The sequence below is a fragment of the Amblyomma maculatum genome, unplaced genomic scaffold (genome assembly GCF_055883805.1).
Source record: "Amblyomma maculatum isolate TAMU_Amacu unplaced genomic scaffold, ASM5588380v1 scaffold_19, whole genome shotgun sequence".
Classification (NCBI taxonomy): Eukaryota; Metazoa; Arthropoda; class Arachnida; order Ixodida; family Ixodidae; genus Amblyomma; species Amblyomma maculatum.
In genome coordinates this window covers 4,998,064-5,016,613 of record NW_028146744.1, presented here as the reverse complement: position 1 = coordinate 5,016,613, position 18,550 = coordinate 4,998,064, and the positions used below count along the sequence as shown (strand labels likewise).

Below are 18,550 nucleotides of genomic sequence, written 5' to 3'. Positions count from 1 at the left end.
CGTCGCTACGAAAGCACATTGGCGGATAAGTGGCACGACGAACCTCGCTTGTTCGTTAAATTTTGCATTTGCACATTGAGCTGTTTTGTTTGTCTTTTTTGAAGCTCTTTGATTTTCATTCTCCCGAGAGAGAAACGCTCACAGTTTACACAAAAAAGGAAAACTTACAGCTTAAGCCATGCACAAAATAAAACAAATAAACAACCACAATGTAAAACCACTCGCCTTTCAAATTCCCTGAGCCCGTTTCTGCTCAAATCTGCGGCAGTGCGTCAACTTATGCGCTGGGTGGCTATGGCCCCTATCGATGGAGGGCGGTCAGTCGACTCAACGCAATCCGTGCTGATGGCCTCAATAGATTTGTTCGGCCTACAGGTCAGCCCAACTTGCGCTCCAGCCTTCGTTCTCGCGCTGCTGTCTATTGCCGGTGCTCACGTTTTTGACGATAGCGTTCTCTCTCAGTGGTCACTTCGGAAGAATACTGCGAACGCTTACTTTTTAGGCTATGCTCCACATTAAGAGGATTCACGCGCACGACGCCATCCCCAAGTCCGAGCACCTCTGCGCGATGCTGCTCCGCTAATGCGAGATGCCGACGTGTTCTGCCCCCTGTCTCCTCATCTTGGCACAGTGGTGCGCCTTCGCTGGTCATGCATTGTGCGCCTTCTCTCACCTGTACCTCAGTATTCCTTAGTGGGACACTGAAATATTGCTAATTCAGGGCCTCTTCGCATACCGTCGCACATTCGTCATGTGTGTTTCCAACTCTTTCGGTGCCCGCGCCACCTGCCTGAGCCATTGTGGTGACTGCCCCCGCCGTGACTGCACCTACACATTCATCGTCGTAAGGGTCATCTCTCAGCGCGGCCCCGACTCCAAAGTTAACGATGTTTTCCCTCAGCAGCTCAGCACGCGCATCTTGAGCTCCGAATGCCCTGCCCCCGACGCTACGCTGCCCGTCGCATCATAGGTGGTCGCATGGTAAACCTTTTCTTAGGATTGCCAGTGTGGTTTTCTAACCAGTTGACCACTGCCTCCTCTGTTTCAACCAATGTATCACTGCCGACACTCGAGCTTTCCAGTCTGCGGTCTGTCTCTCCCGCTCTCTGGCTTTTCTCGACATACTCTGCGATGTTCTCTCCTCTCTCCGGACGCACCACTCGTACCGTGTCGGCCGCCTCTTTCTCTGCTGCCATAGTTTCTCGTTTTTCCAATCGCCGGCTCCAGCACAGAATTCGCGCCCTGCAGTACAAGGGTGAATGCAGTTTCTACGGGCACCTCTAGTGGCTAGGCGCTTGTTGCCACTCTGTTAGGATCCGTTTCGCCGGTGGCCTGATCCTGATCGTATCCATTGTGCTCTTCCGCTACCGTCTGCTCCGCTACAGTGGCAATGTACCTCTGCTCTGCTTCAGCAGCTCCGCGGTATGCTTTTGTGAGTTCTAGCAAAGAATTCGCGCGCAGTACACGGGTCAATAGTTGTACACGGGTCAATAGTTTCTTGCGGCGCATCTTGCAGCCGTTAGCACGAATTAGCGACCAAATAGCCCGGTCACCTAAACGTAGACCTCTTTCTAGCAGCTGCTTTAGGATTAGTTGCTTGCTCTCCAATTCATACTGGCACTCCTTTTCGCGCTCATCAAGAGCTTTCCCTCGTGTTCTTCCCTTTCTCTCTTCAGCCTCTCCTGTTGCTGTTCTTTCTTAAGAGCTTCCTAATGTCTTCCCAACATTCCACTATTTCCTCTGTTACTGCTCCCCTTTCTTCAATTGCCTGATCTAAAGGCGGTTTCCAATGAATCTAACCACAATCGATCCCCAATTCTCTGTATATAAGACTAAGTCCGCTTTAGCAGCTTTTTCCAGTTCATGACTGCTCCCAAGCGACGGCTATAAGCTCAATACACAAGTGGTTAAAGAAGATCACTAAAGAGCTATAACGTCAAGCAATCACCTGGGCTACACAAATTTTGGCAAGTCTTGTAAAACCTTGCAAACCTCAAGAGGAAACCGTGCGCTTACCCAACTGGAGCCGGGAAACTGCGCAGACGATCAGACCGCTGCCATTCAGTTGATATAGTTTGAAGACCGAGGTCGATAAGTTTTCACCGCACAGCGTTGAGGAAGGCTGATGGAGGTAGGAGTTAATTAGGAGAAGAGTAAACTGGAGATTTATTTTACATGTTCACAACATATATACAAACGTGCAAGCACGTAAAGGGAGCGAGATAGCTCTTAGTCAACAGGGAGCACAGGCGAGTCACACCAAAGCAGCCCTCGTATGCGGCTTAAATCACTTTTTTCAGTTTAAGATCCCTATAGCTGGGGAATCCATATCTTCCCAGGTGTCTATTGGGCGCTGATCCGCTTCTTTTAGTACCGCCCTATTTTTCAATCAGCACATCATACACAAATGCGCGCGCACACACACACACACACACGCACACCTCCTCACACTTGACCCGAGAAGACTGCAGTCCACTACAGATGAGACAGGCTACCCCTGTTGTTCTCTATGAAGCGGCGATGTCCCCTCTGGTTCCAGCCATAAATAGCAAACCTTTCTTCATAGGCGTCTGCGAGGCGATCTCGCACACATCCTCAGAGCACAAAGCCTAATTTAATCCAATACGTTTGAATGCATATCGACTGGCACGTGCAGCAGCTTCTTTGAATCCACCACCGCCTCTCTGAGAGTAATTAAGGAAGCAATCTTCTGTGGTGCTGTCACAATACGACGGCGTGCAGATACTCTGGTTCGCCCCGCCATCCCGGTGCATTGTTTAGAAGGCTCCAGCCACAAGCTGTGTGTCTTGCTGCAAAGGCGCCGGCCTGGAATGAAGTCTTGAAAACTGGCCAACTAACTGCAGAGTGGAAACATGCCAATACCATCCTCATCCCAAAACCGGGCAAGCTGCTGGGCCTACCCAACATAAGGCCGATCTTACTGATGTCCTGCCTAATAAAGCTAGCCGAACAGGTTATCCTGAATGGACTATCAGAATACGTAGAAGAAATGGAGTACTTCCCTTACAATATGATCGGCTACAGGCCAGGTCTCTCAACGCAAGACACCAAGCTACGAATTAAGAAAAGAGGCTTGGATCGCCCCACACGAGACATCAAGGCGCTACTGGGACTCGATGTGGAGCAAGCTTTTGACAACATCCAACAGCAAGCCATTCTCAAAGCCATATCTTACCACAATCTCGGAACACGCTTCTACCACTACGTCAAGGCGTTTTTGGAGGATCGAACGGCCACTTTCCGGATAGGCGAGCACGTCTCAGAGAGCTTTAATCTGGGAGATAAGGGAACGCCACAAGACACAATACTTTCACCATTTTTATTTAACTCGGCGATGACAAAGCTTTCTCGCGCAGTGGGTGAAATTGCTGATGTGGAGCACACCATATACGCAGACGATGTTACCATCTGGAGCACCGGTGCCAGCGATGCGGAATTGGAAGCTCGCATGCAAGGAACCATCACGGTTACCGAGGCCCATCTTGCCCCAATGGGACTTCGCTGCTCTTCTCGAAAATCCGAGCTACTCATCTACCACACCCCAAAACCAGGGCACCTGTCCAACGACTGGCGCCGACACCACTCACCATACATAGAGTTACACGATACGGATGGAAATCGCGTACCTACGGTCGACAAAATACGAATTCTAGGATTAATAATCCCAAGCGAAGGGTCCAACTAGGCGATGCTCAACAGCATCATGATCAAGATTACAAACGCGATCGGGATGTTTCGGCGCATCATGAATAAGCACAGTGGACTGAGCAAGGACAACGCCATTCAAATGGTCCGCGCTTTTGTACTCTGTCACATCACATATGTGCCTGCAATGCTGAACTGGAAAAAGGAATATCAGAAAAGGCTTGAAGTGCGCATACGCCTAACTTTCAAGACAGCATTGGAGCTCCCCGATAATGCTTCCACTGAACTACTCTTACAGCTAGGAGTGCGCAATACCCTTGCCGAAATCATCGAGGTACAGCACACGGTACAGATTGCACGCTTATCAAGCACGAAAGCGGGCAGAGAGATTCTCGTCAAGCTCAGCCTGAACACCATAGCAGAAAGGGACAACGCGCTGCAGTTACCTAAAGTCGTGCGAGAAGCACTCAGTGTCCCTCTTCCCAAGAAACGTACACCCGATCCGCAATCAAGGAAGAAGGCTCGCCCGCGCCAAAGCCCTCGCTCAGGACGCGGCACAGTTTCCCGACCAGACAGCTTTCGTGGATTGAGCGTACATACCGCGAAAGCACACCCACTCGGTAGCAGTAGTTGACGGACACGGGCGTAGGCGGAACTCACTCACACTTTACACCAAGAAGACAGAGGTAGCTGAACAAGCAGCGATAATATAGCTCTAAAAGCCTCGAACTTCACACTATATACAGCGACTCTAGAGCAGCCACTCGAGGTTTCGCCAAGGGCGGGATAGACAAGACGACGCTGCGGATCTTAGGCGGAAGTAACATCACCCATCACTCCATCGTATGGTTCCCGGCACACATGGGCAGCACAGGCGGCGGCCTGCGGAATCTCAACGAGATCGCACACGAGGCGGCGCAAGGACTCATCTACCGCGTCCCTCCGGTTTCCCCCGCTACTCCGCATATCGAGTACAGAGATCAATTATTCACGTCCAACGAGCTCACTAAGCACTTTTATGTAGGCAGACGAACATTTTCCCTCCCGGATAAGAAATTAACCCGCAGCCAGTCAGTTACGTTACGCTTGCTCCAAACGAACTCATACCCCAACTCCTGGCGCATGAAGCACATCGACCCAGACTACAATGGACAACATTTGTGTGAACGTTGCAGTGACTGTAGACTTAAAACATATGCTGTGTGGTTGTGCATCGAGCGGCGCCTACGCCAAGACAAGGAAAATTGGGACAAAGTGTTAAAAAGTGCTTCACTACATGATCAGTTTCGGACTGTCCAGGAGGCCGGCGTGTTGGCGGAGAGCTTCGGGCTGTCTGTGCCCACGTGGGAGCTGCCCTCTACACCTGGCGCCTAGCCAAGTGTACTTCAGGACCCCTACTGTGGGAAATAAAGTTTTACCAAAACAAACGGTGCCGGCCAAGCGATAGGGCACTCATCTTGTCGCCGTCAAACTGTAGCCCGGGAGAACCACACCCTGGTCCAAGTCAGTACGCCTTAATGACCATGGGGTGACACAGGCAGCATCTTTGAATCCACAGTTGCTTCCCTAAGCATAGTTAAGGAAGCCATCTCCCGCTTCTCGGTTAAAACACGACGCCATGCCACGGCTCCTGGTTCGCTCCGGCGCCCTGGTCCATTGTTCAGAAGAGTGGTGAGAGAGATGAAAGGACGCTCGTTCTGTTTGCCGACAAAAGCGCTCGCCTTAACTAACTTGTCGAAGACGCGCCTCTCCATATCAAGAAGATAAGGATCCGTGCTTCTTTGTACTGATGTCCCCGGCCAACACGCCCCGGTTAACTGCCGCATTCTCGAAATACTACAGCCGAACTCAACTCTCAACTCATCCTCTTCTTGAGGGTGCCTTATTCACTCCTCCTCCTCCTCTGACAACGCTCGCTGCTCTAGGTGATGTGGGTAATGAGGTGCTCAAAAATGCACTTGTAGGGAGAGGTGTCGCCGGTTCAAATGCCTTCGCAAACTAGATAAGCAATGGCAAGAGATATGGTATGACACCGCCCGGAACTCCGCAGAAACAGCTGCACACGTTTGATACCAAATAGGGGATATCTGACGCCACACGGAGGTCCGTTAGTGATGACTACGAGCAAACAGCCCCTCGAAGAGATGCTGTTGTCCCGCTCGGCGCTCCTGCGTATAGACAACGGCTCTTGCGACACCATTGTTTCTTTGTACCATTTGGATGTTTACGGCGCCGACGACGGAGTTTCGTGTTACATGAGGATAATGAGGCTTTTGACATAATAGCGAAAATGCAGTTAACATTAGCTTTGTTGGACGCAGGGCTCGGTTGGCTGCTTGGTTTATATGGTTTCGCGCCGTAAAGTGACTCAGGGAGAGGGACGCTGTGGTGAAGAGCTCCGGAAATTTCAACATCCTGGGATTCTTCAAATAACAGTTACTTTGGGTTGGGCGAGTTGCTTCATTCATTCCAAGGTACGAACCTGCGCAAGGAAGCATATGTCATTTATGTTTCTTTAGTTTGTCCCGTTTTCTTTGCGCAAGTACGTATTTATTAGGGTTTTTAGCGTGCACTGCCGCCGCACAGTACACGGCCGCGCTTCGTTTTCTTGCGCCTAAACCCAGGTCCACCACAGCCAGGATTTGATCGTTTTTGGGTTCAAAAGGCCGTGCCCTAACTGCGGAGCCACAGCGGCGGTGGACGCAGGCCAAGGGTGAACGTGTTTTCGCATTACCCTCTGCGGAACCTTGACTGAGTACTTTGTGCGACGCATACAAGGATTTTCAGTGCTCATGCATTTGACATCCTTCACAGTGACTTTGGTGCACATTTCTTCCTTCCAGTTCCCACAAGTGCCCGTCCTTGACGAGATCGCAACTGGCATCAGCGAGGACTGCCTGCACCTGAACGTGTGGACGCCGACCATCTCGCGCTGCTCTGCCGGATGCCAGTACAAACCAGTGCTGGTATTCTTTTACGGAAGAGATTTTGAGCATGGTTTCAGTGACTACCACTACATGGACGGCGCCGCATTATCTGGTTATACTGACTCGGTGGTTGTTGTGCCCAGTTACCGTCTCGGGCTCTTCGGCTTCTTGAATGCGAACACCAATGACACACCGGGAAATGTCGGCCTCCTTGACCAACTACTGGCTCTCAAGTGGATAAAAAATAATATCGCCGCTTTCAACGGGGATCCCCGAAACGTAAGCGACAATTTCTTGCCTTTCCGTAAAAATCTGTCCTCTAAACTGATAAATTTACTTATGCATTTCTCTATTCAGCTTTATTGCTGACGCCTTTTGTCTATGCACTGCTAACAGGGACAGTTACTTTAGTAATCCATTCATAAATTTGCTGATTTTGAGAGGTTGTCCCTGCATCACAGTCATCGAGTGCTCCATATGGGTGGCCTTATTCACGTAGAGCATGCTTCGTGTGCGGAAGAACTGATCACTTTGCTCGTAACTGCGCTGAGCGTGCACACTCCAAGAAACAGTCCATTCCAAAAAAACGAGTAGGTCGCCCCTCTGACTGCGGGTTGGAAGGGGCTAAATAAAAGCAACGGGGGGTTTCGGTGAGAATATCCGCTGCAGACGGGAAAGTACAGAACAAGGGAACAGCGATCTCGGGTGATCCTCTTACAGTATTGGGATAATCGAAGGAAACTAGACCGGTAGTACAGTGCTGCAAATCGGAGGTGAAGCTGTAATCGTAATTTACACGGGCTCTCGCATTTCGCTCATTTCTGAACGGGCCTTCAAGAGGTTTCAAGAGGGATGTCCTGACAAAATTACTAACGCGGTAAGCTGGCATGGGCGCTTTGTGAGCATCACTGGGAGTAAGATCAACATCCATGGCTGTTTCTCTTTGCAAATTTCCTTTGTAAACAGAACTTTTTTTATGACTGTTTTGTCGTCGCGGATGGACCTGCAATCACAGTAGACGGAATAATCGGACAGGATATCATATCAGCCCAGAAAATAAATATTTTAGCAAAGGAAGTGGAGTTGGATCCACAAGAGTGCCAAATTCTTAATAAAAACTGGCGAGCTTAATACATGAGAGAGGTCTCTCAAGCGCTAGCAGTCCTCGATGGTGCGCCTGAGCGCATATCCGTGAGCGTGAGATTGCCGCGCTCTTGCACTGTACCGGCCTTGTCGCAAATTGTTTGCAGGGAAAAGCTGGCAAAACCCCTAAGCGCAGGACAGGTTAGAGTCGTCAAGGTTGGGGCCGTTTATCACATGGATTGATAGGGTCCACTACTCTAGTGAAGCCAGAAGAAAGCTGCCGCGTACCCGTCCTCCTTGCAAACTTCACTAAAGAGGAAATAACTGTGCCCGAAATAAGAATATTGCTACTTGTATGTGCGCAGTGGGATAATCAAAAGACGAAAAGTGCTTGCGGTCACAGATCATTGTCAGACAATGACAGATTATGAGATCACGTCTCTCTTTGATGTGTCTCACATACCTTAAGAAGGCTTGGTCCAACTGAGGGAGGTAAACTGAAGTTTTCTTTTTTGAGGAAACTTTGACCTCGGGCATTGTGGGGCAATCAAACACCACATTGACACATGGGGCGCCTCTCCTCTGTACCAGAGGGCCTGCCGCGTTCCGTATGCGCAGCGCGAGGAGATGGCCAAGTAAATGCAGGATTTGCTGAAAGCCGGAATCAGACAATTCCAAGTCCCCATGGGGCTCACCTGTAATATTGGTAGAAAAGAAAGATGGGTCACTTCGTTTTGTAGTTGACTAGAGGAAGCTAAACAGTGTATCCAAAGTGGATCCGTATCCGCGGCCAGGAGACCTATCCAAGAGACATTGTCACAGTTGGGATCGGCCAAGCACTTCTCGGTTGTGGACATGGCCTCTGGCTTCTGGCAAATCAAAATGGATCCTTCTGATAAGAAACAAACGGCTTTTAACACGACCAGTAGTCATTATCAATGGACGAGAACGCCCATGAGATTAGTAAAGTCCTGCTGTCTGGCAGCGAACCGCAGACGTTTTGGTCGAAGGGTTAATCGGTCACATAAGTCACGTGTACATGGATGACATAATCATCGCTAGCTATACGATACAGCAGCACATGCCAGATATTGAGGCAGTGCTGAGGAAACTGAAAGGCGCCAGGCTGAAGTGAAAACTGATAAAGTGCCAATTTTTTAAATCGAAATTAAAGTATCTCGGGCAGTGTGGTGTCTGTCAACGGCGTGCAGCCAGATGAAGAGAAAGGTGAGGCGGTTCTTCGCTTTCCCAACCCAAGTGGTGTCAGAGAGGTGCAAAAGTTTCTGGAATCAGCAAGCTATTATCGGCTGATATTGCTAACACCAAAGCAAACACATTTCGCATGGACAGCCGAGGCACAAGCTGCTTTCGAGAATCTGAAAAGAAAGCTCATTGAAGCGCCAATAATCAAGTATCCTGACTTTACGAAAGAGTTTATCGTTCACACTGATGCGTCACAGTGCACATTTGGAGCGGTACTGTCGCAAATGTTAGAACAAAATGAACATTTGGTGGCTTTCGCAAGTCGTCCGCTAAATACGGCGGAGCAAAATTATAGCGCGAGAGAAAAAGAGTGCTTGGCTGTTGTATGGGCGGTCCGCCACCTTCGCTGTTACTTGTATGGCCGCAAGTTTAAAATACTGACAGATTGCCAACCGCTTAAGTGGGTTATGAACATCAGGAATCCGAGCTCGCGACTGGCTGGAACCTTCAGCTTTAAGGCTATGACTGAAATAGAGCACAGGGCGGGAAAAGTGGACGCAAACGCGGATGCCTTGTATCGGGTGAGCTAGGAACCAGTCTCTGAAGTAAGGACCACAGCTTTTATTTCAGTTATTGGTGAAGAGCAGCTGAAGCAAGAGCACCAAAAGGACGGGAAATTTCAAGAAATGAGGGAAAAACAAGCTGACGATACGGAGTCTCTAAGCGGATACGCATTGAGCGCATCTTGCTTGCTCCTAAAGGTTTGCCCGTACCCGACGCAAAGTTCAGGCGCGGCTACCAGTGAAAGATACATTGTATCGCGCAGCCTGATTAGAGATGTGTTACCTGTACACCATGACGCACCATACTCCGGTCGTCTAGGGGCCAAGAAAATGAAACAGAAAATTGAAGCATTTCTGGCCAGAAATGAGGAAGTCGATTGCCGAGTACTGCGCTCGGTGCGAATTCTGCCAGTTAGAAAAAACGCCCCAAAACAGGAAACGCGCTCCGATTAAGGAGTTTGGAGAGATGAGCGCACTTTTTGAGAGAACGGCCATGGATGCTTTCGGACCGTTACCGACCCCCAGTAATGGGAAGAAGTACGTACTAGTGCTCTCCAATCACCTATCCAAATCCGCGGAAACCATTACAATGAGTGACCAGAAGTCGCCAGCAGTGGCGAGGTGTTTTGTTGATAGAGTCGTTTTGCGCCACAGTGTGCACAAACAGTTGCTTACTGACCAAGGGAGCAATTTCACTTCCAAGGCTATGACAGGAGTGTGTCAGCTTCTAAAGGTCAAAAAGCTGAAAAAAACAGCATAACACCCAAAATGTAAAGGGGCGGTAGAGCGGCTGACTCGTAAGTAGCTGATCTCGCATGATGTTGCACGTGACTGAGGTTTGTAGATCCCGTATGTAATTTTTGCATACAAACCGCTGTCCGTGAGAGTACTCATGAGACGCCGTTGTCTCTAATGTATGGCCGAGACCCAGACATGCCGCAAGAGGCTTTTGAAGAGTGTGTGGGTCCCAGTACGCCGTCATGGACGATGTTCAGGCAGAGCGGGCTTTGCGACTACCGCTATATCTCACGAGATGGCGAAGAAAGCTTTCGATTCCGCCTCAAATGTTCGGAAAGCGAGACATGACATTAAAGCCGCGGAAGCAGAGCTCATGGCAGGAGATCGGGTCTTGCTCATAGTTGAGCCCAGTGAAAAGGGGCTGTCACATAAACTGGCTCCAAACTGGAAGGCCCCTACTGCATCGTGGAAAGACTAGGCCCCATAACATTTCGTGTTCGGAGCTGTAAGAGAAGGCACCCAACTTTCACAGTGCATGCGAACAGACTGAAGCGCTACCAAGAAAGCCCCCCCCCCCCCCCCCCCCCCCCCCCCCCCCCCCCCCCCCCCCCCAAAGTGACTCAGAGCAGGATAGCATCGAAGCTTGCACACACAGCGCACCGACTGAAAACAGTTGCTATGACTTCATCCTACCCGCAGAAACCAGCTCTATAGATCAGAAAATCTCTCGCGGCATTCTGACACATGCTCAACATTTACCGCCGCAAAATGCTGAAAACGATGATGTTCAACCCAGCAGCACTTCCGAGGGTGACGTGGATAATTCACAGGCCACAGGGTTGCAGGCACTGGAAGAGAAAAGAAACGAAAAATCCGAACTGCCGACAAAGCCAGAACGTGAGATGAGCTTGCATGCCAATGTGTAGGATGTGTACAATCATGTGTCTTGATTAATAATGCTGGGAGCCTGCTAGTAAAGTTTCATTCATGTACAAAACATACTATGATACCCTTTTCTGAACCCTGTTCTGTTGTCTAAGTTTTATTCTTGTGCTCTTGTGTTCAGTCTTAGTGGTATGAATATTATGAAGTCAGTTTAATCATGTGTATATCATCATCCTGTATGATACCATGTTCAGACTCCTTTTAGAAATTGTCCGTTGCAATGCTTTGCTAAAGGGAAGAAGGTGTACACGCACATTTCTTCATTGTAAAATAGTCGCCAGTAAAGCCAGTTGATTGTCGACAGATATTAGGGCGCGGGATGACCTCGCTGTTGTGCGCGAAATGCGGACTTCTTGTATGGACGGGGATGCGGTTGAATTCATCTGTGATGTGCTTTCGGGGCAGTGCGCACAAAGCTCAGGGTCAACGACGTATGAACACAGGCATTGATATGGGGGTGCATAGACTTCGAAAGAAAAAAAAAATTTTCGAAAAAGGTATGGTGATCGAATGTTATCGCTAAATTTCTGTGCCGGAACTTGACATTCGGGTTGTGCGGTGATTCGGAAGCCACCGACCTCTCCACAAATTTGCCTGCTCGTGCCGATTTGTCCGAAAAACGGATGCGAAGATGGGTCGCTGAACGACACGCTGGAATGCGGGGACACATACTGTGGCAAGGATGACAAGGGTTCTGAGAATGGGAAGAAAGGACCCGAGGTGACAAGGAAAGCGGCAGAAGGACGGCAGGGCAGAGAGTAACGTGGGATGCGCTAAAACAGGCCGACACACGACACACGAAACAGGTCGAGGTACGACTGCCTGAAAATACGAAGGCAGCTTGCTAGTCCTGCCATCATCACCAGCGCTGCCTGCAGCTATGGTCATCATCTCCCACCTTAAGCACCGGATCACCGCGGCGGCGTCCAGACGCAGCCTCAAGACCGTCGGGTGAGCGGGGGCATCCAGCTCTGATTAAATTTGTTACTGGCACTATTTCGTGTGGGAATTGTGCTCTCCACCACGAAAAGAACCCTATAATCGGGACATCACAAAGCTACGTGCCCGTACTAAATTCCGGCACAGTCCTCTTGACAAAAACATGGGGACTTGCTACATTGAAGTGTTGGTCTCTACCCTAAACGGAGGGACTAACATATCACTTTTCATCGCGCACGAGCAGCTCTCACATCCTATGGGGCTGAAGGTTTGCTTCTCGCTCGGTCTCGCTTCCACGCAGATAGCCTTGGTGGGCTTCGATACCGGCGCCAGCTCGCTCGGTTACCTCATGATGGCAGACGGAAGCGCAACTTTCAAACGTTTCTTCTTCCACTCGGGCAGCCCGTTTCGGCTGCTGCCGGACAACTCTGGCGCAGCGGGGCTGACCAACATGCGCGCCGTAGCCGCCCTCGTGTCCTGTACGCATTCTACCGACGAGCTGATTGTGGCGTGCCTCCGCAACGCCAGCGTCAGTGATCTTGTCGGGTGAGTACAATGCGTCTTTCTCTTTAGTTTCGGCCCAGTGACGATGCTTTTTTTTTTCTTTCGAGGACGCAGGGGTCAGCTCATTCATGCAAGATTTCGTAGGCATAGGTGTATTACATGCGCCTCTAGGGTCGACCTTGTCCTGGCACTCGCAAAGAGGTCTACGAAACCATGTCACACACGTGCTATGCTTCAGAGAAAGCCTCGGTAGAGAACGAGAGTGCAATCACTCGGATCTTGTGTTGTGGCGCCTGCGCCTGCGAAAACCGGCATCACTGCAGTGACCGAGGCACTTTCAGAATGAGAGGTAGTGTCATTCTAATTTTACAGTTTTTTGTGTTTTCAATCTTAACACGGAAATTGTAACTCAAGGCACGACAACAAAACATTAAGCCACTTGTGCCTTTTTGTCGCTTAAAATGAGTTGTTTTTATAATACAGCAGCTTAGTTGTCAACAACACTATTAATAGTACTTGATTTTTGTACAAGAAAGGAGCAGTGTCTAGAAATCTCCTTCGAAGAGCAGTTTAACCGGGTGGGTTCCCCCGTATGTGACGGCATTTGGCAGCAGACAAGTCAAGATTGCATGAATCGATCAGCAAAGATCCTAATAGTAACTTGAGTACAAAACGTGGAAGGTTAGCTGGGCCAACTACATAAAAGTAATGGGAGACCCGCCGCAAGAAGGAACCCTGTTCTCTCATATTGCACGGATTTATTTAAAGGGGGGAATCGCGAAATCTTGGCCAATGCTAGGATAGCGTCGATTAAATACAGTAGGAATTGTGAAGCGAAGCACCTGCCTGCCATGGTTCGTCCTGCACCCTGTAACGTGCCAACGTGCGGGGTTACTGGTGTCATGTGTATTTATGTCGTCTTCAATCGCCACTATGAGTGTTATGTGTTTGTCCTTTCTAGCGATGTTATGTTTATATAGTCGCAAAAGCCTTTAGTAATACAAACATGCCCTTTTAATATCTCTCAGATAATTAAACATTGGTCCTGTAGCGCGAAAAAGTAAGTGTTAAAAATCAAGGCAGCTTACTGATTTATTTTTTTGAAGATTCATGGCCTAACCGGATTTATTTGAAGGAGTAGAACAAAATAGCATAAGCAAAACACGTGAATTGACAGCAAAGCTGCTTATTCTGGCAAGATATTGGGCTCAATATGTTAATGAAAAAACAATAGGTAGTGAGCCTCTATTTGGCAATACTGCGGAGTTAAAAATTAAAGATCACTGAGGAATCTGCATTGGAGTAATGCGAAAGCACGGATGCTGCTTTGGTTGCTTCTGGCTGCTTCTAGTTACTTAATTATCTTCTTGTTTACCCATTTTAGTCTTTGGTACTTTAAAATTGGTCGCAAATCCCTTTATATGCCCTCTTTCGGCTCTACTTCCGTTTGCGGGACGTGAAATCCTTGGCGTCACATTATTTCACTTATTAACCCATTTTAGTCTTCGCTACTTTCAAATTTCGTGTAAATCCCTTCTTATGCCCTTTTTCTGCTCTACATCCGGTTGCGTGACATCACATCCCTGAGAGTACCCTAAATGGCTGGCTTAATTAACTACTTTAGTCTTTGGTACTTTAAAATTGCGCTGCTATCCTTTCCCATGCCCTTTTTGGCTCGATTTCAGGTTGCTTGACGTCCTATCCTTGACATCACTTTAATTGACTGATTTAATTACCTATTTTAGTATTTGATACATTTAAATGTGGTGCCAAATCACTGGCTAATGAAATCTTTTTCGCCATTACTTTTACATTTGTGCCTCTAATAATTACCTAATTAACTTATTGATCTAATTATTTTTTGGAAACAACATTACGTCACCCTTTATCATTGACACCACTCATTAACCTCTACCACTTCTCAATTAATCACAACTGTTGCGGACAGGATTTTGCGTGTTTGCCTCCAATTAATTATCTAATTAACTTATAGGCCTAATTATTTTTAGGACACCACATACATCACTATCTAATGACACCACATATTAACCTGTACCAATTCTTAGTTACAACTGCTGCGGACAACTACATTTTTTGCGTGTAATTATTTACGTAATTAAATTATTGGCCTAATAATTTTTCGGTAATGACATTACATCACCCTCCATCGATTGACAAAACTCAATAATCTCTATCACTCCTCAATTAGTCACAACTGCTGCGGACACGATTTTGCTGACGCGTCCTGCGCACGCGGTCTGCGCACGCGGTCTGCGCACGCGGTCTGCGCACGCGGTCTGCGGACGCGGTCTGCGGACAAAAATCTGTGAACACAGCGAAGTAATTTTTTCGCATTAAAAAAAGCAAGGAGACCTCTATAGAAGAAGCAGGGTAGACACCAGGACGCCTCTGAATGTGTTTAATCCTCGGCTCTCGATATGCCAACATGGCGCTCTGCCTCTACCGCGCGCCCCCTCTTCCAAAACATTGTCTTCCTTCCTTCTGGTTCTGTTTGCAGATTCGTGCTCGAATCTACAACATGCTCCGCGCCCTGAGGTGAGAGGTAGCTCGAAGCTTGAACGGTGCCACATAAATGGCCTTTGATGACCACCATGTTGAAGTCGTTGCTAAATCTCGCTCGTGAATCTCGTGAATGACCGACATGAGATATACTCTGCGAAGACCAGTTACCAACTTCCGGAACAGGGACACCAACAGTGCAGAACAAGGAGGGGCGGCAGCACAGACTCGAATCGTACACTGTAGCCTACACTCTGAGTTCAAGTTCATCCGAGTATTCTTCTGCTATACGGCCAACAACAGGCTGCGCTGATTCGTCGGACTGAGTGACCACAATACATCAATGCCTCTGTTCATGTAAGCGCCCAATATGCTCAATAATGGCAGCGTTTGGGCGAGTTGGTTAGACATGTTAAACCTGGAAAGCGCATAAAAAACACACGGACAACAGCAAGAGACAGATACACGAGCGCTTACTTCCAAATGATTTTAATTTCATGCGCTCGTGTGTCTGTCTCTTGCTGTTGTCCGTGTGTTTTTTATGCGCTTTCCAGGTTTAACAAGCCCAATATGCATTGTGACACCTGGGTACTTTTCCCTAACCATGGGGTACCCCTTATGATGAAGTCCTGCGACTGATGGATGGGCCCAAGATGCTGTCGTAAGAGCTGTAGATTGAAAGTCCATAGTGCTCGTCCAGCATCTCGTTCAGTTTCGCGTTGTGGTCCCCTTGCTGTTTCAACTGTTCGAGATCTCATATTCATCGCTGATCTGCTTGAGCGTTATCGTAGCCATGGGACCTCGTCAATGCTGCACGATATGCAGAGGTTCCAGTCCCATTGGACGGATACCACCGCACTGACACTTCTTGTATCTGCTGGTTCCTAGGGGACGTGCGACTTTGAAAGAAAAGGGTCTCACTAGCTGTCCCGCGTTCTCTAAAAGTGACAGTCTCGATGCCCGGAGCACTGATGGTTTCATGCAGTTCGTGCTGAATGTCTTGCTTGAAGCTTGATTCGTAAAGCTCCTGCTCGCTCTCAGTCATCTTGGTGCCCGTCGTGTAGGGCGGAACAGCTGAACAACATGGACAGGGCGCAGGACTTGGACGCCATGTGCTGGTTAGAGGCCTCATACCCGTAATGAAGGTCTTATGACTTTTCCACTTCACTGTCAACATAATCGGCATTGATCTTGTTCATCTGCTCAACCTTGTGAGCTCGGTGCTGGAATTTCATAGCTGCAGCTTGAAGTTTTAAACGCAATGTCTTGATGTCAATGCTCCGACACAATTCACACGCTTTGACAGAACACAACACTGTGGGTTTCCATCGTGTTTTTTTTCTTCGCACTGGCCTTTCTTTCCTTCTGTGTCAGTGAAACAGTTTCTGCCACTTTTCCAGGATGTTCGGTGATTTGTTGTCTTCTCTGAGAGGCTGTGGGAGCTGTGTAACTGCTCGTTGTGTTACAGGATGCACTTGCATTTGTTTATTAACACGTACCAGAAACAAGATATTAGTTTTGCAGCTTTGCCTCTTTAGCCGTTGCTGCTCGAACTACTACTGCGGCGTCTTCCTCTCACATATTCGTCCCAGAAGTTGCCTCCGAGAGCTCTTCGAGGGATGCTGATTACCTCTTCTGTTTGCTGCCTTTCCTGTCTTGTTTACAGCCACTGAATGCACTTTCGTCATCCTATGCTGATTTCGGCGTGCCACGAGTGAGGTCATCCTCGCTCCACCTCATAAATTGACTCGGTGTTTTCTTTACTCTGGGAGACCTCTGCCTGGATTGGTTCTTTATTGCAATTCGCTTCTACGAAATGTGTATTGTGCAGTACGGCAGCCGTTCCTCGGTGACGGCCGATACCGCTCTGACCCCACTTAAAATCATTAGTCTTATCCCTGATTCTGAACGATGTCTCGGTGTAGTCAGATTCCTCCGATAGTGCCTTTGGAGCTGACTCGAGAAAATGGAAGCCAGGCATCGACGTGACCACTGTGGAATTTTAAACTTGCTTTTCTTTGAACTCGGTAATAGAATCAATGGTTAAGTCGAAAAGGTGATTCGCCAAAAACACCGGTAGCGCTGCTGTCTTCGTAGAACAATGGCTGTCGGCAGCATGAGTAGGCGAATCAAGGGTCTCGATGTGGTGACAGAGAGAAGGCATTGTCTACCCGGCAGCTTTCTCACACTCTAGTGCAGCTGCCGTGTCTTCTGCACAAACGTCGCCTTTAAAAGCCTGCATCTTCTCGTTTAGTGCGCGTAGGCCATCGTTGCATGCTTCCCGCCTCGCGCGAATTAGCTTTACCACAAGAATATCTCCTTCTTCTGAATTCGAAAGTTCGCCTGCCTCATAAAACAGTCTGGTCTGAAAAGCTCGTTGAATGTCGTGCTTCCTATTGAAGCGGTCCATGGGGTCTCGATGAAGCCATCTCCGTGTCTCTCCGGTGGGGTTAACTGGTGGAGCTCCTGGTATTTTCCTGGAGGTGCGCTGGACTTCTTGTAATTTTCAGGAAGGTTCGATGGAGGAGCTCACATTACCCTGCCAGGTTTCGGTACCAACGTTAGAGAAGAAGCAGGGCAGACACCAGGACGCCGCTGAATGCGTTTAATCCCCGGATATGGATATGCCAACATGGCGCTCTACCTCTACTGTGCGCTCTTCCAAAACCTCGTCTTCCTTCTCGTTCTGTTTGCAGATTCGTGCTCGAATGTACAACAACCTATACAACAAAAACGAGCACTCGTTAGCAAAAATACCTATAAAGCGCTATTGACAGGCACAAAAAGTAGGCCCTCAACAACAACTCGAAATTATTGGTGAGTGCTGGATCTGGGGATAAATAATTTCGCTCGGAAGATATAGCTGGAATGAGAAATTATAGGCGAGTAGCAGTGTGGCAAAATGGGACTCCAACATTGCATGAATGATTGGTGCATGATGAAACACAGGGGGCGGAATAAACAATGCGTTTTACAAATCAGGGCTGATGTTGTACATCTTAAAGCAAGGGCAGAGGTATAACATTTCTCGGTGCAGTGAAAGCATGGTTGATGATGTTTCGTTTTTTATTGCTGTTACGCGACATACAGTCATAGTTGTGAAGATTGAAGCCACCAGAATGGCTTTGGATGATTTCAATGACTATACGAGTAATTTCGCCTTTAGGGCCCATAGCGACAGAGCGTACTCAAAATGGAGTGAATCCAGTGACCTATAAAGAAGTTTGAGTGAAGTGGGTGCATATAAAAATCCCATTTTAGGTAGGCGAAGCTGCGGGTAGCGTTTACAGTAATGTAGCGGATGTTTCATTCCAAGATAAGTTTGATGTCAGATGTGCACGAAAGTATTTGTAGGAGGTGGCCAGTTCTATTAAAGCATTATTGATGTTCTTTGAAGCTGATGACTGCAGGCCTTTCCTCGGTTAAACAACAAACATTTCTATACGTGTGGTTTCGAGAAGA

At 48.4% G+C, this 18,550-nt stretch overlaps 1 protein-coding gene across 1 annotated transcript in view; it reads left to right on the top strand.

Moving 5' to 3' along the window:
• The first annotated feature begins 751 nt into the window (after nt 1–751).
• Nucleotides 752–18,550, top strand: part of LOC146171605 (acetylcholinesterase-like) — a 36,024-nt gene continuing 18,225 nt past the window's right edge. Inside the window, exons 1-3 of the mRNA XM_084586461.1 lie at nt 752–844; nt 6,510–6,632; nt 12,366–12,610. Coding sequence (XP_084442587.1) covers nt 752–844; nt 6,510–6,632; nt 12,366–12,610 — 461 coding nt within the window. The remainder of the gene's footprint in view (nt 845–6,509; nt 6,633–12,365; nt 12,611–18,550) is intronic.